General features: G+C 29.8%; 2 protein-coding genes across 4 annotated transcripts in view; both read right to left on the bottom strand.

Moving 5' to 3' along the window:
• LOC145242936 (protocadherin beta-2-like) overlaps positions 1-26,197 on the bottom strand; it is a 31,618-nt gene that overhangs the window by 1,357 nt on the left and 4,064 nt on the right. The window contains exons 2-5 of one of the 3 annotated variants that reach the window (XR_013862820.1): positions 21,541-23,955; positions 17,444-17,526; positions 17,066-17,189; positions 16,655-16,666 (exon numbers count right to left, since the gene is read on the bottom strand). Coding sequence is in view for 2 of the 3 variants with exons in the window: in XM_080106045.1 (XP_079962171.1) it covers positions 16,515-16,666; positions 17,066-17,189; positions 21,541-23,955 (2,691 nt within the window). In the remaining variant the exon portion in view is untranslated. Of the gene's footprint in view, positions 1-16,402; positions 16,667-17,065; positions 17,190-17,443; positions 17,527-21,540; positions 23,956-26,197 lie in introns of those variants that run through there. The other 2 variants (XM_080106045.1, XM_080106046.1) reach the window with 2 other exon arrangements.
• LOC145243026 (protocadherin beta-2-like) lies at positions 899-15,186 on the bottom strand. The gene is made up of 3 exons (XM_080106138.1): positions 15,056-15,186; positions 2,508-4,907; positions 899-1,210 (listed from the first exon to the last, which is right to left on the bottom strand). Exons 2-3 carry the CDS (start codon positions 4,902-4,904, stop codon positions 899-901), a joined length of 2,709 nt encoding a protein of 902 aa, XP_079962264.1. The 5' UTR covers positions 4,905-4,907; positions 15,056-15,186.

Genomic DNA, 26,197 nt, shown 5'->3' with positions numbered 1-26,197 from the left:
CTTTGACCCTTTAACATTTATTTTTTGGGGCTCAAATCAAATTAAAATGTTTGATCCATGTTCAAGTAACCTACATTTAAAATTTCAAGTGTTTAGACCCAAAATTGGCAGAGGAGTTTGGTAGAGTTTTCGAAGATCAAATCGTTGAACTTTGACCCCTTGACAGCCAAATTTCTGTCCTAAAACAGATTGAAAAGATTTTCCAAAATCTCAATACTCCTTATGTCAAATCCTGTGTCTCTAGACCGAAATTTTACAGTTATTTGGTAGGGAAATGCACACACACACATTTCAACTTTGACCCCTTAACAACGAAATTTCTGGTCGAAAACCGATCACATAGATTTTCCCAAATCTCAGTACCCTGTATATCAAATTTCGAGTCTGTAGACTAAAAATTGACAGTTATTGCGTAGGGAAATGTACACAGACAGACAGATACACAGACACACACACATGTTTACTTTTATAGATAGATAGATAGATAGATAGATAGATAGATAGATAAAATGATCCCATTATTTTTTATTTATATAGATTTAGTAAAATTTAATATAAGTCTTCATGTCTAAGTTTAATTTTTTATAAAAAGAAAGTTTTGAATGGTGAAATAATGGAATCTATTACAAGTATCATTCGGCTATCTATATTCAAATTGTAATATGATAAAAATTATTTAAATACAATGAAAAATAAGAATAAAAAGATAGATAATTATAGTGATAGACAAGTTTAAAGAATTATTCTCATTATATAAATCAATCATCTTAAATTTTATGAGCAGATTTCAGAAAACTTATTTTTATATTTTTAGTGTAATTTTTCTGCAATTTAAAGTTTACTTATAGTCTGTATCCTATCCATAGATATATGAAAATAAACATAAGGTTATGAGTGATTAAGTAAGAAAATGCTTATTAATTTTATGTATCCTTTCATATACTTGGGCATTTGGATTGATTTTTAATTTTCTACATTTCTTTTGTCTTTTAAAATGTATAGATAGATAAAAATAAATAGTAAATGGTATGTTAAAAGGCAAAGATATGTTAAAAGGTAACACAATCCATTGTAGGGATGAGTTACCTGTTCTTTGCTGATCATTTTGTGCATTCTCTTCCCTCCAACTCAAATCTGCTTCTGATTGGGAAGGTACAGCAGATCTCCAAGTGAAATAATCTGGTGGTATTGATACATTTTGTGTATACATCTGTTCAAAAAAAAAAAAAAAAATAATAATAAAAATAAAACAATTACGAAAAGAGATACAAGAAAGTAAACATACATGAATACCAAAGATAAAAAAAAACTACTCCCCTAAAAAAAAGAAAATACAAAAATCTTTTTACTGATTATTGATTAAATAAAAAAATAAATCATGAATCAAAGAAGCAATTAAAAATCAAAAAGTATTTAACAATCAGTGTGGTGATTACTCACCTGCATATATAAAACACAGTTTAAATACAATCTGTGAAAAAAAAAATAATTTTATTTCATAAGAACGCAGGCCCGATTTAGAATTTAGTAATATTGGTTTTTATTTGAAAAAAAAAAGAGGATTATCTTTTCTTGAAACTTTGATCTTATACCTACAACTGTTTTAACACTTTGGAAACATATGACTTTTGTTATTTCCAAGACATTTTTTAATGTCTATGATGGCGGATAATCTATTGAAAATTTCAAACTATACTCTATGGAAGTCCACTTTAGAATATTATGATCTATGTATATATATTATGATCTATGTATGAAGATAATATATTGTCTTCATAAAATGAAATAGAAATAAAATTCATGATTGGCAGGAAAAATATTGTTTCTATCTAGTTGACATTGTTTCTAATGAAGGCAGCCATATAGTTAAATTTGATTGATATGGTTTGAAGATTGTTGATATGTATGCTTAAAAATATTATGTATTGTAATAAGGTCATTGAATTTATTGAAAATGCGTCAATGCATTTCATTTGTAAAAATTAATATAATATATATATATATATATATATATATATATATATATATATATATATATCACACACACATATATGTATATATGTATACATATTGAAGTGTAAAAACACTTTATCAGCAATTTTTTTATAATTATATGAAAAGGGTAGTTCAAGTCCTCTAAGTATCAAATTCTTTCTTGCTATAGTAACCGTATACATAATGCAAAGAAAAAGCACAAGTCAAATTTACTAAGTGTGCATCTTTATATGGAAACAAATAATAACTTAGTACTATTTCATAGGGTTATATAGGAACATAGCTATAAAAGATAGTTTTACTTATTATAAATCAATGACTGCATATTAAAAATACAATTGGCACAGCTTTATTCTAAATATATTTAAGCATTGGAATACAAATAGGTAAAAGATGAATTTGAAACAAATGTTGTTTTAATTCTATTTAAGTGTCTTAAAATGTTTAGAAATAATTTATCGAAAAAAAAAATTAGATTAACATTAATCAAATACAAAAAAGATATTACTTACTTGTGATGGTTGTGATTTCTGTGGCAGCATATGTTCGGAAGTTTGTTGTCTTCTTGATGTTGTCATTGGAGTATTTGTAGATGGTGCTTGATTTATTTGCAAATGTTGAGCAGGATGAGGCCAAGTGTTTCCTGGGTAAGAAGGAGCAATGAGTTGTCTCTGTTCACCAACATATCTATTGGAAGGATCAAGTGCTTGGGCATAGGCCACATTTGACTGACCATTACATCGAATGATGCAGATTGATAATGAAGCTGTAATGAAGACAGCTATTGTGACTGCTATGACTGTAATAATAATGACGAGATTAAGATGCACCTTCTCTTCAGTGTGAAGCTGAACAACATTTAACATTTCTGATGTGTTGTTGCTGATAGTGAGTGTTAAAAAGAGAGTAGTTGTTGCTGATAGAACTGGCCTACCACTATCCTTGACAAGAATGTCAAGCTGATAGGAGCCAGCATTTTGTTGGCTGAGTTGTCTATTGAAAGCTAAGAAACCAGTGTACTGGTTGATGGTGAACATCTGTTTGTCATTGCCTCTGATTATTTGATATTTTAGAAATGCATTCTCTTGACTATCACTGTCAGCTGCCTTTATCTGTGTGATGTTCTTGTTTCTGGCATCAGGGTAATATGTGACATGTAGATTGTAAGGTTTAACACTGGGAAATGTAAAATATGGAGCATTATCATTTTTATCAGTGACCTCAACAATCACATTGACTGTGTTATTGAGATATGGTGTTCCATTGTCTTTCACAAACACCTTGAAGTGATAAGTATGTTGAAACTCATGATCAAGAGACATAATTGCTGATAGTAATCCATTTGTGGTTATTTTGAAAGGTAAGAAGTGTTTGTTGTTATTGGTGATGAGAGAATATGTGAGTTTTCCTCCATCTCCCAAGTCTGGATCAGTGGCATTGATGTAGCCAAGAGTAATTCTTGAGTTTTGATTCTCATCAATGAAGAATTTAAATGTGTCTTTTGTAAATTGTGGCCTTACATCATTGATGTCCATCACTTGAATGGAGAATTTGCTGTTACTATGAAGAGGAGGAGAGCCTTTATCTTGACAACTGATCACAACATCATGGTGCTCTTCTTTCTCTCTGTCAAGAGGATTTTTCAGTGTCACTTCATATTTCTTTGTACCTAAATTCTGAAGCTGAAATTTATCATGATGAAGATGACAAGTGACATCTCCATTTTGTCCTTCATCATTGTCTATTACTTTCACATAAGCAATAAAAATACCAATTTTATTGCCTTCAGAAATTTGAACTTTATTGTCATCCGATTCACTCACAAAATTGACATCAATAGTTGGAGCATTGTTAACTTGACTTATCACATTTATATAAACAATTGCCAAAGAACTGAGTGCTGGGATTCCTTCATCTACAGCTTTTACATATAATTTATGTATTATCTCTTCATCTGAGTTAAACTTTTTCTTCAAAAAGATCTGCCCTGTTCTCTCTATTAATTCAAAGAAATGTTTTGCCTGTTCTGGTGTTTGATGACTCCAATGATATGAGACTCTTCCATTTTTTCCTGAATCCAAATCAGTTGCAGATAAAATAGCAATTGGTGTGACTTTACTTTCTTCATTCTTTATTGAAATGTTGTATATTTTTTCAGAAAATATTGGAAAATTATCATTAACATCTTTCACTGAAATATGAACGTTTAATATGCTTTGTTGTGGAGGATTTCCAGCATCTTTAGCCACAACTTGTACAACATAAGAATCTTTTGTTTCTCTATCCAATATTTCTTCTAATTTTATTCCAATCTGTGAAATTCCTTCAACATTTGAAACAATATATAAAGAGAATGGTTCATTTTTCATCTTTTTCAGCTCATAAGTAATTTTAGAATTTAGCAATCCAATATCTTTATCATTAGCATTTGGTATAATTAATTTAGTTCCTACTCTGACATCTTCATTAAATTCAATATTTACTTGTTTTTCTGGAAATTCAGGTTTGTGATCATTGATATCTTTTATAATCACTTCAATTTCTAAAATCCTCATTGAAGAACCTCCTTTACGAACAGCTACATCAATGAGTTGAAAACATTGTTCATTACGTTTACACATTGCTTCTGCATCCAAAGTAATTGTTGCATAGAGTTTGCCTGTTTTCTTGGACACACGAAAATATTGAGAACTTCCAGTCTTACTTTTTAATTGGTTGAATGTGATAAGTTTCTTGTCTTTCTGGGGAATGTTCTCAATTACTCTTGAGTCTGATGCAATGTCTCCAATGTAGGTACCTGGACTTTTTCCTTCCTCTACAGTGTAAGTCAAGTCTACACTGATGCAAAAGTGCGGAACAAACAAACAAATAAAAGTCCATATAAGCATTTTTCTTTTATTTAATTTCATCACCTGGAGAAAGAAAAAACATGTATCAGAATATATTTTTTTTTACTCTCTTCTCTATAAACTATAAATTTAAAGACACTCTACTTTCTTATTTCTAGTAAATGTATGCACTTTTTTGATTTGATTGTTTGGTTGTTTTTGTTTTATGTCATATCAACCTTTTTCAGCTTATTTAATGCCGAATCCAGTGATTCTGAAGAACAATTTTTTAATAGAGTATATTTGTTTTTTTTTTAAAGTCGGTTTCTATTTAACCCATAGTTGGGACCCTAACAGGTACGACCACTCCGGGCCAGAGTGGACCTGGGAGCAATGACAATTAAAGGGTTGTTCCACACTCTCCAAAGCCCGCAAGCTGGGGCCTCACCATCGGATATAGTTTAAGGTCATATCCAGGACCGCACTTTTTTGAAGTAAATATTTATAATAGTTTTATCAATGATTATAAAGACCATTTTTCATATTATTCATGCAAAAAGCTGTAGTTTAAGATATGAAAATCTGACTAAAATCAGAAATCAAATATATCAGTTAGTGATTCGCTAAAACCTACTTTTTGTATTTACTTTGATAATGGTTATTTGTTTCTACATATATAATAAAACTGCATGTTAATAGCATATACTATTGAAAATATCTGTTTTTAACAAACTGTATATGTAGAATATGGCAACAGTATTATTATCAAAATAAGACAATATTTCTGAATAAAAAAATCTTGAAAATATACTCAGTTAATTCTGTATACCAGAAGCAAACTTTCACTGGACAATACCTAAACTTCAACTCCCACAATCATTATAATATAAAGATATGAATCGTCCGTTGCTTACAACACAGAGCAAAAGCAATAGTTAGTCACAGCATTGCATAGCAGGGGGAGATGTACAGTTTAATAAAAACCCTCCACCGAAACAACTATCTAGTGAGCATGACATCACCTCCGAGAAATCTGGACCAGACACCGAATGACACCACCCAAAAAGTCACCACAATTTGCATACCATACATGAAGAGCTTGTTGGAAAACTTAAAAGAATATGTAATCCATAGAATATCTGGTCAGTATTCTGGAACAATTTTACTCTCTTAAAACAGCTTATAATTTTTTAGATTCATTAATTATTCAATTAAACAATTTATTTGAACTTATTAGAGGATCCAAGAGAATCTTAATCTTATGAGCCACTGCTGGGATGGGTAATCTAATCTCTATATAAATAAAATTAACTCATTTTTTCCCGTCTGATTTTGACATTAATAGGATTAAAAATCAAGATATTTCAGGCAAATATAATATGCACAAACGGCAGAACAATATCTGAGGTGTGTTATAGGCTTATTATTTCTCAAATTCCTCGATAATCTTAGATTTCTATACTTTTTCTGCTGAGAAGTCACGGCCAAAATCGGTTAAGATCAATGGAAGTGGTAAAATATTTTCTCTCTAAAAAATTCCTCCTCCCCCTGCCACCACTTAACACCGTTTGGGGATCGTTCACAAGGAACAGTTGAGAAGAGAACACCGGTTTGGCTTCGTAGTTCTTTCATGTGAAGTTATTTAAAATCACTAAACTAAGCTGCAGTGCTCTGTGGCGTAGTGGTTAGCGTGCTGGATAATTCACATTATATTTTCACGTTCGCGCCAACCTACCGTAGTCGTTTTTTTTTTTTTTTTTTTTTCCTAAACAACTGGAATGGACTTTTCTTGGTGGCCGAACTGTTAACGTTGCAGATGTTTTTTTTTGTTTTTTTTCACACTTTATTTTCCTACTTTTACTCATGACTCCGGGTTTGATCCTTCCTACTTACCTACCATAACATTTTTTTAAAACTCCCCCCCCCCGTCCCGGAAACAAACACTCGGGCAACGCCGGGTACCCCCGCTAGTTAATAATAAAATTTAATTTTTTGTTTTGTAAATATTTCTAAAGAGATGTCAGTTTTCAGATTATAGTTATACTCTATCATAGACAGGAAATTTATTTTATAATAATAATAATGATAACAACCATCACCACAACAACAAAATATAGGGAAATGTATATTTAAAAATGTCCTACAGGTGCGAACGACTTAAGGGAGTGTGATGGAAACTGATAGTGGGATTATAATGCAGAAGAGGTTAGCCAACCCCTACTCCTTTATATATACAGACATGACAGAAAAAAATAGATACTAAGATAAATATTCTTTCTAAGATTAATAAATACTTATTTATATTTACAGATAAGAATAGTTTTGAAATAACTTAGAGTATCTCATTAAAATTGCATCTAACAACATTGAAGCATGCCAAGAACCAAAGGAGCATCAGGCATATCAGAATTTCTGCCAACATGAAGGTGGTCTTAGTCAACGCAAAATAGCAAGAAAATTTTCAATATCTTTTTCTACTGTTAATAGAGTGATCGTACAATTCACAAGAGAGGACAAAGAGTGCACAAAATCTCATCTAGGTTGCCATGGGCCTTCTGAAAGAACCTTGCATCTTGTGAAAAGAAATGTTGGAGAGAATCCTCTGACATTGCAACACAAGCTGGTGTCAGTCCCAGAACAGCTGTCAGGTATCTTCACAAGCTGGGCTACTATGGTAGAGCTGCGAGAAGGAAACCTCTTCTTCATCCTGCCAATATCAAGCATAAGAAAAGATTGGCTTGTGAGATGGTGGGGAGACCTATGACATTTTTGACAATGTCATTGATGAGTCACGATTTTCATTATTTCCTGACAGTGGAAGGGTATAGGTATGGATGTTCCCTCAGCAAGAGTTTAACTTAAAAAGATTGCAGCCAAAGCTGAAACAGGGGGGAGGAGGTCTCAGTTTATGGTTACTTTGCTTAGAGAAATTAGTCAGAGATTAACAGGCCTCCCGTCAAGACATGAAAAGCTAAACGTCTTATTAATAGTGCCTTGAAACCTGCAGTGGCAAGCCAGAAGCCACAGTTCATCCTGTCAACTCCTGAAGAGGAAATGAGTAAGGCAGCTTATAGAGTTTCCAACATAGCAAAATAAGGCGGAGTAGACCACCAAAAGGAAAATAATGCTTCAAGACAAGCAGATATATATATATATATATTATATATATATATATATATATATATATATATATATATATATATATATATATATATATATATATATATATGAATGATGGAAAGGAATCAAAACTACTTATGAATTCTCTCACATAGCAAAATGCAGGACAGACCTCTAAAAATTGCACCTATGTTCAAGCCGATATACATATGTATATATTTATAATATGCAAAGGGATGCAAAAAAATGTGGTTGCAATGCATCGAGTGTAAAAGAATTAATATGTTGCCATGTCACAAGAAATTATTCTATCCAAAAGGGGAATTAATGAGGTTATCCATTGGACCATTGGAGATCTCGATCCTGCCAAGAAGAAAACTTTAGAAATGAAAACAATATTTCTTTTGGACATTTTTCTTTCATTCAGGTACAGGATATTCCATCAGGTAAGTATTTTGTGTTTATCCTTCTGATCCCTTGCATAAAACCTTTACCAACCTCAGTGAACTGCTGAACAAGTCTCTTAGGACATTTATGTTTCAATAATTCAAATAATCACCTGTATGATATAAAGAAAAAAAGAAGAGAGGAAGATATTGTTTCTTTTGCTGATTTATTTTTGTTTAACCCTTCTTTGGCCCATTAAGTATTGGCTGCTTGTTGTTTTGAGGTTATTGAATCTTATTGTGTAATAAAACATCTTATATATATATATATATATATATATATATATATATATATATATATATATATATATATATATATATATATATATATTTGGGCAGCATTTTTTCTCTCATTCATGCTTCATTGAAGAACAGGGATAATTCTTGTTTGTTTTTCTTGCAATTCATTTTTTTTTTTTTTTGGTGGGCTAACGTTTGAACCTTCTTTTCAAATGTAAAAAGAAATTTGCCATAGCCGTGAACATTTTCGACTTCCATAAGTGATGTGAGTGATGGATTATAAATTGCGTTGGTGAATTTATTGAAAAGATAATTAAAATCGTTTAAAATCATTAAAAGCACTTAAGCATGCCTTTCCCTTTATATTGAGTCTGATTGATAGTCGGTTTTATTCATATGGATTAGTAGGGCTTCAATGATTGGGAGGCACAGATCACAGTGTGAAATGGCTAAAATGGCGATGTTTTTAATTAATATATTCCTAAATTTAGTTTTGGGGGTTTCATGTGCAGTAAGGTGTTGGTAAATGGAGCTATTCAGGGAAGATAGGTGGCATGTTAGTCGGGGAGAAATACTGGTTCTAGTCATGCTGATGTATGTGTGATTTTTGGAGATAAATTCTCCTACAAGGGCATTTAAAAATGTACACAGTATTTTTAGTTTTGAGCAAACTGTCATCAGGTGTAGAGTTATTGTCTGTTAGTCATTGACTTGTTTAATTTTTTTGTAATAAATAATGAGTATAATTTTACTGTTTTGTTCAGTGGTTGAAATGTATTTGTATATGATATTTCTTCTTATTTTTTTTCATCTATTTTATAATTTGCATGCATCTAGTTACAATAAAATATGATAATATTATTATCGTTAATATTATTATGGGCTCACAAGAAGCTTTCACACAGGTTATCAAAGATCTCATTGAATACAGCCTATGGTGTTCCCTGGAAACTGAGTAATTATTATTATTATTGTTATTATTATTATTATTATTATTATTATTGTTTTTTGTAATAGCAGCTAAAGTGTGTTTAATCTGCTGATCAATGATATAATTTGGGAAGTTGTTATTAATCAGAGTTTGTTTTATGTTAGGGAGTGCCTTATAAAATATTTCACTAGTGAAGAACTATGTTTGGCTCAGAAGATGAGATTTTTTACACCGGCCATTTTATATCTATCGGGACATTCACTTTTAAAATTGAGAAGACATGATTCTTTACTGGCAGTATTTTTGTATGGGCAGGTAATAAATCTATCGGTGCCGGGTTTAATAATTTCTATATTGAGGAAGGGAATGGTGTTATTTATATTTGTTTCATGCATGAAATTTAGTACAGAATTATTTTTATGTGTGGTTTTAATTTTTGTTAGTTCATCTACATTTTTTGTTAATAGAAATATATCATCGACATACCGAGATGGTTTAGGTATGATATTAAAGATTTTAGTTTCCAGATTGGTCATATAAAATTCGGAAAACAACGGGCCTAGAACCGAGCCCATTGTAACTCCATCAACCTGGATATATAGCAAGCCATTAGGGCCATAGAAAGGGACCTCAGTGGTGCAGGAGATTAATAATTTTCTTAGTGTGTTAGGGTTGATTTTAAGTGCGGGGGGAGTGGGATTATTATATATCATGAATTATTAATTATTATCTCTATAGTTTTATGAACAAGGACATTTGTAAAGGGACTTTCAACATTAAGTGAAGCTAGAAGTTCAATTTGGAGTCTGCTGAATGAAGTATGTCTATTACATCTTCCGAGGAATTAACTCTATAACTAGAAGATAAAATGGATGTCAAGAAAAAAAAACAGGAATTATCCCTGCTCTTCAATGAAACATGCATATATATATGTATGTATGTATGTATGTATGTATGTATGTGAGGGTGGCTAGTCTCCCTGAAGGATTAAAAACAAGACCTTCCAAAGGGCGAATGAACTCTTTTTCCAGTCAACGGCCAACTAGCACTGTGTATATTTGTGTGTGTGTGTGTGTGTGTGTGTATATGTGTATTGGGGTGGAGAGGGCTCCCGTAAGCCGTGGTGAAGGCAACCTTTCTAGGAGAAGCAAATCTCCGATTTAAAAAACCATAAAGCGGAAGAACAGTACCCGCATTAAGCTGGTCTGCAGTTTAATTTGTTGCTGGCTATCTTGCTCTTGCTTGTTGCTGGATCTCAACATTTTGAACCGAGAGAGAGACTTAGCTGTCGTACAAAGCTAAAACTCTGTAACATCATCTTTGTATAGATACTCCCTCAGGTATTTGGGCTCATGGATTTTAAATGTCTGAGGGAGTGGCACTCGTCTGACAAGACGTTGCAATCATCATCATGTATGTATGTATGTTCTCATTCAGGTCATGCTGTAACATGGGGTATTCATCTGGGATTACAGCTGTAACATAAGGTATTCGTCTGAAATGTACTACCGTAACAGGTGGACCACATAAATTAAAAAATACAGCAAGAAGTGCATGATACCAAACAACTACAGATCAATAACCTATCTACTAACTATGTGGGAAATCTAATTTAACATAATTTAGTAAAGAGATTTACTAATCCTTTAATAATTGCAGATTACTAGAACAGAAAAGGGTTCTGGTAAGTGACATGAGGGACAAAAGACCTGCTGTACATTAATTGACATATACTGAAAAAAGCAAAACTAGAAAATCAAAACAACATATCTATGACATGAGACATGAACCAACTATAAGAAAGCATACAACTCAATCTACTAAGCATACATTATTGAATGCTTAAAGATGTACAAAATATATGCCAAAAATATTGATTTTATTGAGAAAGGAGACAAACAGATGTAAGATAGTACTTAACAGAAATAAGAATACAGTGAGATTTTTTTCAACAACTGTATGCTCACTACTTTTAATCATAGCAATGATGACACTCAGTAACATACCCAGGACGTGCAAGCAAGATACAAATTTACAAATACACAGAAAAATAAACAATCTTATGTATATGAATGATTTAAACTATTTTAAAATAGGAAAGAGAAACTAATAGATACAACCAGAATCTTTAACTAGAATATAGAAAAAGAATTTGAAATAGCAAGAAAAATTTGAAACAATGGAATGTATAGAACTGTCCGATCGAGGGATGATGAAAGTAGTTGGTGATCATGACGCATATAAATAACTGAACATTTTGGAATTGGACACATTCAAATCAACAGATGATCAGAAGAGCATCTGCGAAGAACAATGAAGATCTTTGAAAACAAATTATATAGGAAAGCTATATAATAGGATTAGATCTGTAAGCAGTATCTCTAGTGAGATACTCTGGACAAAAAATAACTTAGATAAAAAAACAGGAAACTAATGACCATACACAACACACATTCATCTAAAGGTTGATACTCTTTGACAATCTAAAAGGAAAGATGGAAGAAAATTACTGGTAAATATTGAAAATTGCAGGGATGATACAATAAAGTTCTAGAAAAATATATAAGATTTAATACAGAGTCTAATTACTACTGCCAAAAGAGGTGGAGAATATGGAGAGCTGTGAAATAGAAAACAAAAAGATGAGAAAAGTAAGATAGAAAGGGCAGCAGCTGTAAGATGATTAGATTGACCAATGAAATAACATATAAAAATACAGGAATCTTGATCAGATAAAATAAATTACATAAAATCCAACATATATAAAACTCAGGAAAACAGTAACTCTAGATTGTGTAGACAAAGAGATGAGACAGAAAATCACATCATAAGTGAATGCAGCAACTTAGATGAAAAAAACAAATAGTCAAGACAATATTGAAAAGGTAGTTCACTGGGAACTGTGCAAAGGACTGCATTTTGAATGTGCAAACAAATGGAACAGGCACAAATCATAGACAGTATTAGAAAATGAAAGGTATAAAATGGAAATAATAAGCAACAAATCTTTCCAAGCAAGAAGGCCGGATGTGATAATAGTCAATACGAAAGAATAACTCTGCCAAATAGTAAATTTTGCTATCCAAACAAATCACAAGCTGAAGAGAAAGAGAACAGAAAAAGTAAGTAAATACATGGAACTTGCTAGTTAGTTGAAAGGAATATGAGACATGAAAAAAGTACAGTAATATCAATAATTATTATAATAAGAGCACAAGAAACAGTTCTGAAAAACCTAGAAAAAAAAAAGATTTGGAGGAATTATAATCAATGGTAGGATTGGCACCATACAAACTGTGGCAGTGATGAAAACAGCTAAAGTATTAATAAAAAAAAAAAGTGGATGCCAACTCACCTAACACTGACAAACAACAAATAAGTTGAAATAGAATAATGCTGCATAAACGCAGTCAAAAAAGTATAGAAAGAACATTACACAAATCCAAGAGTACTGAAACTGCCACAATAAATATATAAAAATATAGGACAACTTTGGTTAAAATCACACAAGATAGTCATTAAAGGTTAAGGACAATAGGAAGACTAAGATGGGAGAAAGCATCATTCAAACTGCCAATGAAAGAACATGGATAGTACTGGAATCCCAAGAAGACTTATTACTACTTAGATTCTATAGAAAGCCAACCACCATTATCAGTAATTAATAAATAGCAAACAGCTGTTGCAAGAATGCCAAGTGATTTGCAATGAGTATTGGAAGAAATGAAGAATATTGGAAATCTTGGGAAATATGTTGTCACTTGAACTCCAAGGAACACCACCTGTTGTTAACAGTGAGCAATCACTGATAAAGACTTATATGAGAACTAATGAGTAATAAATAATAAAAATAAAAACAAAAAATAGTTTCATCACTTTTGAATGATTTTTCATTCTTCTAAAATATTAGCATCTTCATATAATTTGATACATGTTAGAGTTATCTCCCTTACATTTGCTGTTATATCCATTATTATTTTATATAGAAATTCAATTATAACCTTTGTTAAATAATTTTGATCTCTTGTCATACATTCGTTTTACTAAACAGAGTACTAACATTTATTACCAATAGTTAGACCCATCCCAAGAAAGTTTCATAATATTGACCCGTTAATGGTAGATGACACTAAATTCTTCAAAATAATTAAAAACAATGTTGAAAAGCATGTGAAAAAAGTAGATAGATGTAAATTTCTAATTTAATGAGAAATTTAAATTATGTTATTGTTTAAAAATAGTAAAAAAATAAACACAAGGCAAATATGTATTTCTATTTTTCTTGATATCCATTTGTCTCATTTTTCTGGTACTTCTCAAACATGAAAGATGCCAAGCAGTAAAGAAATACTCAAATGACCTTGACTGTAGAAAGGCACCATCTGCCTTACATTAAAATAATCGCTTAACAGATCTTACGTATGTGGAAATTTTTGTAAATGACAAAAAGCATAACAAGTATAGTATCTCAACTATTTTTTTAATTTTCTGTTTTATTGTAGATCAATTTGTTTTAATTTATTTTTATGCTGAAACACAAAACCTATCATAAACGATTTTTGTATTAATTAATTGAACACAAGTTGCTGTCTACTTATAGTTGTGGAAAATTATGGTATCATACCTTTGTTAACAGTATAAGGATGTAAATGACTACAACAGATGCAAAGGGATTTGAATTTGGCAGTTCCGATTCCATAGTCAGATCTGTTATCCATTAGGTCACTCAGCCGCCAAATCTGTTTTTTTTTATTAAAATGTTGATAAAATTATTGAACGTTATATTTAAATTTGGATTTTAGGTTTAAAACTTTTTAGGAAAGTACTTTAATTTTTTTTTTTTATCTATCTGTAACTATGATTATATATTTTCATTTTTTATTTCAAAGATTCTCCAAATATTCTTTTATTTAAATGAATGTAAATGGAATTAGAAATTTTACTCCATACAACTGTTGTGAAATTTGAAATATGATCTTAAGTCACACTGAAGAAAAAATTAAAAAATAAATTAAAAATACATGAAAATTAAATTTGTGCAAAGTCTCATTAAAATATTTCTTTAAAGATATGTAAATATTAAAAAAAATTTTTTCATAATTATATACAAATTAACTAAAAGAGATTTTTAGTTTTACATTAAAAACTGGCATTATGTAAAATAAAATGGTGGACATCAGTTTTGTAATAGCGTTTATCCAAAAAAAAGAGGAAGGATTTTATAAAAACATTTTTTTATTATATTGTTGAGTTAAATTTCTTTGAAAGTATATTTAAATGAAATAAATTATTTTTTGTAAGATTTTTATGATTGAAATATATATATCTTTTTTTTATAAATTTGTTGTTCATACATGATTTTTCAAAATCCACCATTTTATCTGCAAGAAAGAATAAGTGTGTCAGTGTGTTTTAAATTTTAAACAAATTTTTATGAGATGTTATTTTTGTTTTGCTGAAAAGAAAAAAAAATAGAAAAAATAAGTCATTCTTACCTTTGTTAGAATTTTCAATGTATTTATTGTTAAAGTCTATTATTCAGTGGTTATTCACTTAAAATAACGTCCAATAAATGAGATAAAACTTAAATGTGAAGTTGTACCTAGAAGTGTTGCAAAGTAGTAGTAGTCCTAAGAAGTATGTAGTGTGTATAATGACTGCATTCACTAGAGGAAAGAGGATGTTGGGATTGTTCAATAGAATGCTCATAATGTCACTACCCCATTCGATATTCACATTTACACTTCATTTTCAATTGAAATTTATTTTACTTTATTTCTTTATGTAAATATTTTAAAATTTAGTTTTCATTTCTCAGTTAACAACTGATGATAAAGAATTTAATTTGTTTGATTTCTATTTTAATTTTAATACTTTGTGCCTTTGTTCCCAGAATGCAATATACTTGTAAACATATTCGTCCTATATAGGCTATATTCTTCTTTCTATCTTTTTTCTTTGTAGATTTTTTTGCTTTCATTCTTAAAATAAAACAATTTTGTTTAGTTTTGCGAATATTCAATTTACATACACAGATATAATCAGTTAAGAATGATGCATGTGTGACGTATTTATTTATGTGCACTGTGATCTATAACCAATTTTTTGTTAATAATTCAATGTTTTTTTACAAATATTTACAAAAATATGAATAAAATTATAAAGTTTTATAAGTAAGTTTTAAAGAGTATTTTAATATGTTTATATCTTCTGCATGTGTACACATTATTAATATTTGGTTTGAGGAATATGATGTAAATGTGTGACATTTTCATTTATTCTTTATTTTGATTAAAAGATATCTTTTTTACAAAATAACTAATGGATATTTTTAGTCTTAGAAGTTTTTATTTTTATAAAATTTGTAATTTTTGGATAGGGAAAGATGTGTCTTTTTTTTTTTTGGTAGAAGAATTAATTAAGAATGTGTATTTGAGTTTCTGGGAAAGAAAAATACATTCTTTATAAATAAAAATTTTAATATACAAAATCTTTTTCTTCCACAAAATACATAATAAAATATTTAGTTTATTCATTCGTTTTTAAATTTTATTGATCATCTTTGTACTAATATGTACGAATATTATTATGTTAGAATGTTGAATTATACTTATTTACTTATTCTCTTCATCTTTTACATGCGTTATAAGGATTTCATCAAATCTATCACTGTGTTGTCATGTGCAAGTTAACTGAAATTCAAATAGTAATCTTCTGAGGAATGTTAATTAAAAGTTATTCTTAGGAGGCAACTTTGCTAAAATGAATCTGATTTTATTAGCTATTCTAACATTTTATAACATAAAAAGTCTAACACTTTTTGTTTTAATGTTTCAATAAAATTAAACACAAACTATTGTTTTGTCAGTGAATATCTACATGGTGTAAATATGATGTAGTAAATGTGTGTATGTATTGTTCGATACAAAAGTAGATTTGTTTTTGTCATGATCATTAGTTCTTTTGTGGTACTGGAGGCAAAGGTCTTGTATTTGAAGTCTGTTCATTGTTCATTTCTATAAGATTTCTTGATTGTGGGTAAGGAGCAGAAATATCACTTTTGTTTACATGTCCTGATTGAACTGATGATTTCCTGGAAGACAAGTCTGAAAAATAAAATATTTTCATGTGATCAATCAGTTACAAGAATTTTCAGAAAAATTATTTTTATTTTTTATTTTCATTCTTCTTTTTTTTTTTTTTTTTTAGTTTAAATTTTACTTACAATTTTTATCCTATACATAGATGTATGAATATAAATATAAGGTTTTGAATGATCAAGAAAAAATGCTAGTGTATTCGATATGTCACTTTCGTGTATCCCTTTATATTCTTTAGACATCTGGATTTATTTCTTATTTTCTACAGTTTTGTTGTCTTTATAGAAAGGATAGATAAATAAAATAAATAGTAAAATCTTATATAGTTCATTGTAGATATAGATATATATAGACTTTCATTGTTGTTGATATTTCCTTCATTTAACTTTATGCCTAAAAAATTACCTGCTCTTTGTTGCTCATTTGGTGCATTCTCTTCCCTCCAGTTCAGTTCTGCTTCTGATTGAGATGGTACAGCAGATCTCCAGGTGAAATAATCTGGTGGAATTGATACATTTTGTGTATACATCTGTTCAAAGGGATAAAAAAAAAATAGCAACCAGAAATACAACTAGAAAGATGTGAAAAACATATAGGCATAAAATAATGGTTTTTGAAAAACAACTAAAATTTTGCTTAAAGAGAAAACTTAAATATCTATAAATATTTTTAACTGAGTAATGATTAAATTAAAAAACATCATATGAACTAAATCAAACAAAACAAAAACAAAAACATTTTAAAGTAAAATTATTATTTAAGAATCAATATGGTGATACTTACATACAACAGTTTGTATCCTTATATACAATATTGCAAGGGTTATTTTTCCTTGAAATTCTTGTCTTCTATCTATAGATGCTTTACTGCATTGAAAAAAATATGATCTTTATTATATTTAGATCCTGGTTGTTATTCTCATTATTATTGTTATAGTCACAAAGTTTTGACAGTTTCACTTCCATGCCTCTTTGTAATGTCTATAATAGTTGTCATTGTAATGGGAATTTCAAACTGAACCCTTTATATTATACATCGATGTTTCACTTTAGAACATTATAAAATACATATTAAATCTTTATAAAATGAACCACAGATTGAATTTATGATGAAAGTTAAAACTATTTAGACAATTAGTTGTTAATATGAGGGAAACAGTTGATTGTTACTATAGATGTTAAAGGCAGATGTGCAGATCCATATGCAATTAAGCTTATCATTTTGTATGCATTTCTTGATATTGAATTGATATTGACAATTTTCGTATGAAAAATACAGTTAAAATAATTCAAATTAATTTTGTTTTACATTTAAATTTTTGTTCACTATGAAAGATAATTTGTTTCTGTTATTGGTTAAAACTCAAAAATATTAGTTTTTATGCTAGTAATGTTATCAGATATATTCAATTGAAATTGTGTCATTGTGTTTTGTTTTCTATTATGAAAGGAATACTGTTACTTTTTACATGTCATACACATGACATATACAGTTTAAAAGTTTTTTCATCTATCCTTATTATCTCTATCTTTACTACTATAAAAAAAAAGTCACTATATGTGTGTATGAGTTCCTTCCTCGTAGATTCCAAAACAGCTGAGCCTATCTTTTGCAAATTTCACATAAAGGTAACTTCTATGTCTGGCAGTGTTCTTAGATATGTTTTGTACAGAAATTCATCCAATAAGTATCGAAAATCGAAAATATCCGATCCTAAAAATAGTTTTTTTCTTATAGATAAAAAATAATTTTTAAAGGCGAGTATTTTACGTTACATCAGCAAGGGAGATAATAAAATCTTGGTAATTCAATTCTTCTTAAAAAAAAAAAATATAGCTGAGTGGTAGAACATTCAACTACAGATTGCATGATCCCTTGTTCAAGCCCGGGTGTACCTCACCATTTTATTTTAATTTTTCTTATTAATGAGTTTAATTTATGATAAAAGACGAGGTGCCATTTCAGATTACTGTAAATCATTTCTTGGTTTGCATATTTTAAAACTAAACATTAATCAGAAGTGACTATTCCAGGTCATTCATCGTCAAGCCCAAATATTAGCTGATTTGATATTCTAAACAAACACAGACAGAATTTGATGAACAACATTATCATTATTATTATTTTTAAAAAATTTCTTTTTTCTTTTGCCAATTAGTCCACCAGGCAAATTATTCCTCGTAATATATAATATTCAACAGAGGATAAATTCTATAATAATACAAACGCAATCTGTATGAATTTAAATATCATGTTTAAGTGTATTCTATAACCGGGCAACGTTGGGCGTCTGGCTAGTATTGACATATATTAAAATGATTTAATCTTATTCAATTCTATTATACATCATAACATTTCGAAATATCTTATAAATAGTAACCTCCTATTGTGTTCTTTAATTACATCATAACAATATAACAAAATACCAAATAAGAGCAGTAAAGAAAAACAATAAAATGCATAAAAAAAAGTCACTAATAAAATAGCAACAATAAAAATTACGCTAAGGAAAACATGAACCTAAACACAAGAAGTAATAATAATCTAAACCATGATACCAATCACTTTAATATTAATTCCAAAAACCCTAATATTAATGATGCAAATAGAAATAAGAGGAGAACAGCTATTACTGTAGAACTCATGCACTTTGTTCACTACAAAATAAATGCTGAATCAAACGCATTGATTACCCCCTCACAATTTGCCATAGAAAGCCCAAATAACAAGAAGTACTATGTGGGTATTACCTCCATAGATTTTAAAGCCAGATATTTTAACCATAAAGCACATTTAATAACAAAAATTGGAACATAAAAACAGCACTAACAATTCATTATGGGGATGTCAAAGAAAGCGGATATTTGTCAATAATCAAATGTAAAATAGTATGAAAAGACAATACATGTAAATACTTAAATGACCCCTGTAGATTATGTGTGAAAGAGAAATTTGAAATTCTAAACTTTAATGACCCTAAAATGTATTAAACTGGAGAAGTGAAATAGTAAACAATTGTATGCACAGAATAAATTTTACTTAAGGATAACAATGCATAATAATAAAAACATAAATAAAAATAAATTAAATCAATGCTAAAAATAGAAATGAAAAAAGTATGTTTAATACATGTACCAGGACTTATCATATTTCATTCCCCAAACAGGAACAGTTCTGCACCAATTTTATGTCTCATAATGAAGATTAAAATCAATTTAGAATGATAATAAACCTTTATGTCTAGAATTTTTATTATAATTTTGATCAACATCCATTAGATCATTTTTATTGAAGAAAATATTTAAAATTTAAGGCTTAAATGGGTTTTAATAAGAAATAGAAATTCAGGAAATCTTGCTTAATTACTATGTAATGACTAGGGCTATGACAACAGCATGTTCTTTTCATTGTTTGACTCTCGAGTGTGTATCCATTGATATATTATATGCTTTTATATAGAGTGATGTGGTTCTCGATTGATTAACTGTATCTGTCAGATATATACTCGAAAGTCAAAACAATGAAAAGAATATGCTGTTGCCATAGCTCTCGTAATAATTATTGATAAACTTAGATGCATTAAATGCATTGTTTGCATTCAATCAATAAGATATTCCATAATTTACTTTTATAACGCTTTATAACTTTATTTTATTCATATTAAAAATTACTTCTACTCCTGTAGACTTGAATATTAATTTTGAAAATTGATCTTTATTCATGGAAAATACTACTCTAGTGGGAATATATGCATATGCCTACATAATATAATTTTATTTACTGTAAATCAATGATTTCAAATCTACAAATGAAAATGAGACAGCTTTATACAGGGTGGAACGATAAAATTGTCACCATAGAAAAGATGACATGATTCCATTTCTGTTTGATGAAAAGCGGTTTTATTTTTTTGTTGCAGAACATTTACTTGTTGATCAGTTGTGTACAAATCCCAAGAGTAATAGGAGCCTTCTATCATGTCTGAAAGTGACACCATGTTCAGTGTGCAAGGTTGGAGATATGCTACACTACTACCCTGGTTGTGAATAAATGCATATGCCTACAGAATATGATTTTACTTAATGTAAATCAATGATTTCAGATCGGCAAATGAAAATAGAACAGCTTTATTCTAGGTTTACTTAAGCATTGAAAAGCAAAAAGAGAAAAGATGAATTTAAAACAGTTTTATATTATTCCTTAATTGGAATTCATTTTTGAGATGAGCATTATATATATTAATTTATTTTTATTTCGGACTATTATTCTCATCTTTATTAGTTGTTGTTTTTCATCTTTTATTGGTTTTGTTTATTCACAACGTTTCGGCCAACTATTCCTCTGGCCTTCATCAGGTGGTAACCGCGACGGATAGGAACTTTGAATCTCCTAACTGCATGAATAAACGTGGATTTATAAGATCAAAGAATCCAACCTTGATCGCCCTTCGGGGCCCATGGCGCAGTTGATAGAGACGTTGAATCTCTACAGTTCCAGATGAACATTGTCTGAAGATAGCGGTTTCAATCCCACTCCAAAGCGTTCCAGAGGTTTACTTGGCCAAAAATGTGGTGAGACAACAACAACTACGAATGGCAGTGATTGCTAAGAATGCAGTTAGGAGATTCGAAGTTCCTATCTGTCGCGGTTACCACCTGACGAAGGCCAGAGGAATAGTTGGCCGAAACGTTGTGAATAAACAAACCAATAAAAGATGAAAAACAACAACTAATAAAGATGAGACTAATAGTCCGAAATAAAAATAAATTAATATAAAACAGTTTTATTTTATTGTTTTAAAATGCTTGTAATACATTATCAAATAAAAATATTTGAATGAATATTTATGGAAAAACAAAAAAGACATCTTGATTACTTACTTGTGAGGGGACACCATATGACGGTATTGTTTTATGTGGAAGTGCATCTGAAGAAGTTTGTTGTCTCCTTGATGTTGTCATTGGAGTATTTGTAGATGGTGATTGGTTTATTTGCAAAGGTTGAGCAGGATGAGGCCAAGTGTTTCCTGGGTAAGAAGGAGCAATGAGTTGTCTCTGTTCACCAACATATCTATTGGAAGGATCAAGTGCTTGGGCATAGGCCACATTTGACTGACCATTACATCGAATGATGCAGATTGATAATGAAGCTGTAATGAAGACAGCTATTGTGACTGCTATGACTGTAATAATAATGACGAGATTAAGATGCACCTTCTCTTCAGTGTGAAGCTGAACAACATTTAACATTTCTGATGTGTTGTTGCTGATAGTGAGTGTTAAAAAGAGAGTAGTTGTTGCTGATAGAACTGGCCTACCACTATCCTTGACAAGAATGTCAAGCTGATAGGAGCCAGCATTTTGTTGGCTGAGTTGTCTATTGAAAGCCAAGAAACCAGTGTACTGGTTGATGGTGAACATCTGTTTGTCATTGCCTCTGATTATTTGATATTTTAGAAATGCATTCTCTTGACTATCACTGTCGGCTGCCTTTATCTGTGTGATGTTCTTGTTTCTAGCATCAGGGTAATATGTGACATGTAGATTGTAAGGTTTAACACTGGGAAATGTAAAATATGGAGCATTATCGTTTTTATCAGTGACCTCAACAATCACATTGACTGTGTTATTGAGAGATGGTGTTCCATTGTCTTTCACAAACACCTTGAAGTGATAAGTATGTTGAAACTCATGATCAAGAGACATAATTGCTGATAGTAATCCATTTGTGGTTATTTTGAAAGGTAAGAAGTGTTTGTTGTTATTGGTGATGAGAGAATATGTGAGTTTTCCTCCATCTCCCAAGTCTGGATCAGTGGAATTGATGTAGCCAAGAGTAATTCTCGAGTTTTGATTCTCATCAATGAAGAATTTAAATGTGTTTTTTGTAAATTGTGGCCTTACATCATTGATGTCCATCACTTGAATGGAGAATTTGCTGTTACTATGAAGAGGAGGAGAGCCTTTATCTTGACAACTGATCACAACATCATGGTGCTCTTCTTTCTCTCTGTCAAGAGGATTTTTCAGTGTCACTTCATATTTCTTTGTACCTAAATTCTGAAGCTGAAATTTATCATGATGAAGATGACAACTGACATCTCCATTTTGTCCTTCATCATTGTCTATTACTTTTACATAAGCAATGAAACTGCCAATACTGTTTCCTTCAGAAATTTGAACTTTGTTGTCATCCAATTCACTCACAAAATTCACATCAATAATTGGAGCATTGTTTACTTGACTTATCACATTTATATAAACAATTGCCAAAGAACTGAGTGGTGGAATTCCCCCATCCTCAGCTTTTACATATAATTTATGGATTATTTCTTCATCTGAGTTGAACGTTTTTTGCAAAAAGATCTGTCCAGTTCTCTCTATTAATTCAAAGAAATTTTTCGCTTTTTCTGATGATTGATGACTCCAATGATATGAGACTCTTCCATTTTTTCCTGAATCCAAATCAGTTGCTGATAAAATAGCAATTGGTGTGATTTTACTTTCTTCATTCTTTATTGAAATGTTGTACATTTTCTCAGAAAATATTGGAATGTTATCATTAACATCATTAACACTGATATGAACATTTAATATACTTTGTTTAAAAGGATTTCCAGCATCTTTAGCCACAACTTGTACAACATAAGAATCTTTTTTTTCTCTGTCCAATATTTCTTCTAATTTTATCCAAACCTGGGAGATTCCTTCAACATTTGCAACAAGATCTAAGGAAAATGGCTCATTTTTCATCTTTTTCAACTCATAACTAATCTTGGAATTTTGCAATCCAATGTCTTTATCATTAGCATTAGGTATTGTTACTTTAGTTCCTACTCTGACATCTTCATCAAATTCTATATTTATTTGTTTTTCTGGAAACTCCGGTTTGTGATCATTAATATCTTTTATGATGACTTTGATTTCTAAAATCCTTATTGAAGAAGTTCCTTTACGAACAGCTACATCAATCAGTTGAAAGCATTGTTCATTACGTTTACACATTGCTTCTGCATCCAAAGTGATTGTTGCATAGAGTTTGCCTGTTTTTTTGGATACTTGGAAATATTGGGAACTTCCAGTCTTACTTTTTAACTGGCTGAATCGTATTAGTTTCTTGTCTATGTGGGGAATATCCTCCATTACTTTAGAATCTGCAGCAATGTTGCCAATGTAGGTGTCTGGATTATTTCCTTCCTCTACAGTATAAGTCAAGTCTACACTCATGCAAAAAGGCAGAACAGAGATGAGCATGAAAGTCTGTAGGAAGATTTTGTTTTCATGGAAGATGATCATCTAGAGAAAGAAAAATATTTCAGAAAATAATTTTTTCCATATGTTTGAAAAATTCTGGGATTGATTTTACTTTAGTTTTTCTCATTAAAGAATATTAGTATGATACATTCTTTTTTCATTACTGTTTCCAATAAACGTATACACATCTAAAGACTACATATATAGCTATTCGTAGCAGATATGGATGTAAATATTTAATAGTTTTGTGAATGCACAGAAGTTATCATAATTATCTTACTTAAAAAATTACTTTGTCTTAATATTTAAGCACAAACTCGAGCTTTTTATGTAAGAAAATGAAACAATAAAATAGAAAAAAAAAACAATTAATTAGTTTTAATGGTCTATTTTTTTAAACTCATTATATAAATTAAAATCTCGGTTTGATCCAGTAGCAGTTATTTCTTTCTGTATATATTATTAACACTGCATATTAATAATATGTATTATCACTATATATTTTAACAAACTCATTATATATATGTAGACAATGAGGGCATGATTCATATTAAATTAAATGAATATTTCTCAATGTTTCAAAATAAAAATAATATTTCAAAGTATGAGTAATAGCTTTGAGAAATAGTAATGTAGTTTTGATTATGGACAGATGTAAAATCTTTATCATTATAAGATAATTTAAATCTTATTATTTTTATATGATTTGACTATATTTTTTTTTAATGAAATGTAATGGTATTGAAATTACAACATTCTAAACTGGTACTTAAAATTATCAAAGCTTTTTAAAAGATTACAAACTAAAAAAATAATAGATTATCTATCTTTGTACTTCTTAAATAGATTTGTTTTTTAAGTGTCATGTTTGTTACTTCAAGTAAAACCCACCATTGGACAAACATATGTTGTTGATCATGATAATTGTATAGGAAAATTCAATTATTAAAACTTGAAGCATTTTACAAAAGTTTACATTAATGTTTTTAGTAAGAGTTGGTGTAACCTATTAGGCGATCACTTAGGATGTAAGATTTGGAGGAATCACAAATTTAGAACAATTTTAGTAAAATTAAAAAGTGAAGGAAAGGGTAGTGGGAGGGTGGGTAGTAGAATGCTAAAATAAGTGGAAATGTTGGTAAAAAATAATAGCAACAATAATTATTTGCATTGATGAATAAATTCACAAGATTAAAATGATGTAAACAATTGAGTTTTTAGAATTATAAACAATGCAATAATAAGTTACTGTATCTATATTAGCTTATTAAAGCTTTTAAAAAAGATCACAAATCTAATGGATTGACTCAACCACCAAATCTTTTAGTAACAATGTTTGTAGATCATTATATAAGCTTAAAATACACACCTAGTCGTGTAAAAGTATTTTTGATGTAGATTTTGTTCAGAGACAAATATTTTCTGCAAAATATTTTACAAAAAATCTCCATTTTTTTTTACTAAAACAATAATGTGTTACATACTAAAGATGGCAAAGAGATATGAAGCCAAACACAACCATGTGATACAATAAGAGATAGAAACTCTAAAGGCAGCCAGTTTATGAAATACAATGCTATGAAGTGGACATGTATTCACTATGTTATTACTAGGGCTATGACAACAGAATACTCTTTTTGTTGTTTTGACTCTCAAGTATATATCTGACACAATTAGACACAGTTAATCGATCGAGAACCATATCATTCTATGTAAAAGAATATAAGATATCAACAGATACATACTTGAGAGTCAAAACAATGAAAAGAATATGTTGTTGTTCTCTCCCTAGTTATTATCCTCCCCAAAAATGATAAGATTTCTTGTAACAACCATCTGGGCTAATGATTACTGTAAATCAGGGTTTGCACAGACTTGAAAAGTCCTTGGATTTTGATTTTTGCCTTGAAAAGGCTTTATTGCGATTTTTATTACCTTGAACAATCCTTGAAAATATGGAAAATGTCTAGAAAATTTATTAAAAATGACTTAAAAATTATATTTTAAATATCCAGTAAAAATTTGTGTTGAAATATTAAAAATAAAATCGAAATAAATATTATTATGTTTTAAGTATTAATAAAAATACCATTAAAATATATTTTTAAATATTGAAAATAAAATCAGAATACATTGTTCTGAAATTGCATAGTATTATTGTGGATACAAGGGTTATGTCCCCTATCACAAAACTACCTCAGGTAGTTTCATGATAAAACCTGCCTAGTTTTCAATTATCACAATTATTTTTTCTTGCTTTTTTTTTGTAGGGGTGAATTTTTGC

This window comes from Euprymna scolopes, chromosome 21 (assembly GCF_053919585.1).
Source record: "Euprymna scolopes isolate OS-2025 chromosome 21, ASM5391958v1, whole genome shotgun sequence".
In the NCBI taxonomy this organism is placed as follows: domain Eukaryota; kingdom Metazoa; phylum Mollusca; class Cephalopoda; order Sepiida; family Sepiolidae; genus Euprymna; species Euprymna scolopes.
This window is presented reverse-complemented; position numbering and strand designations above follow the sequence as displayed.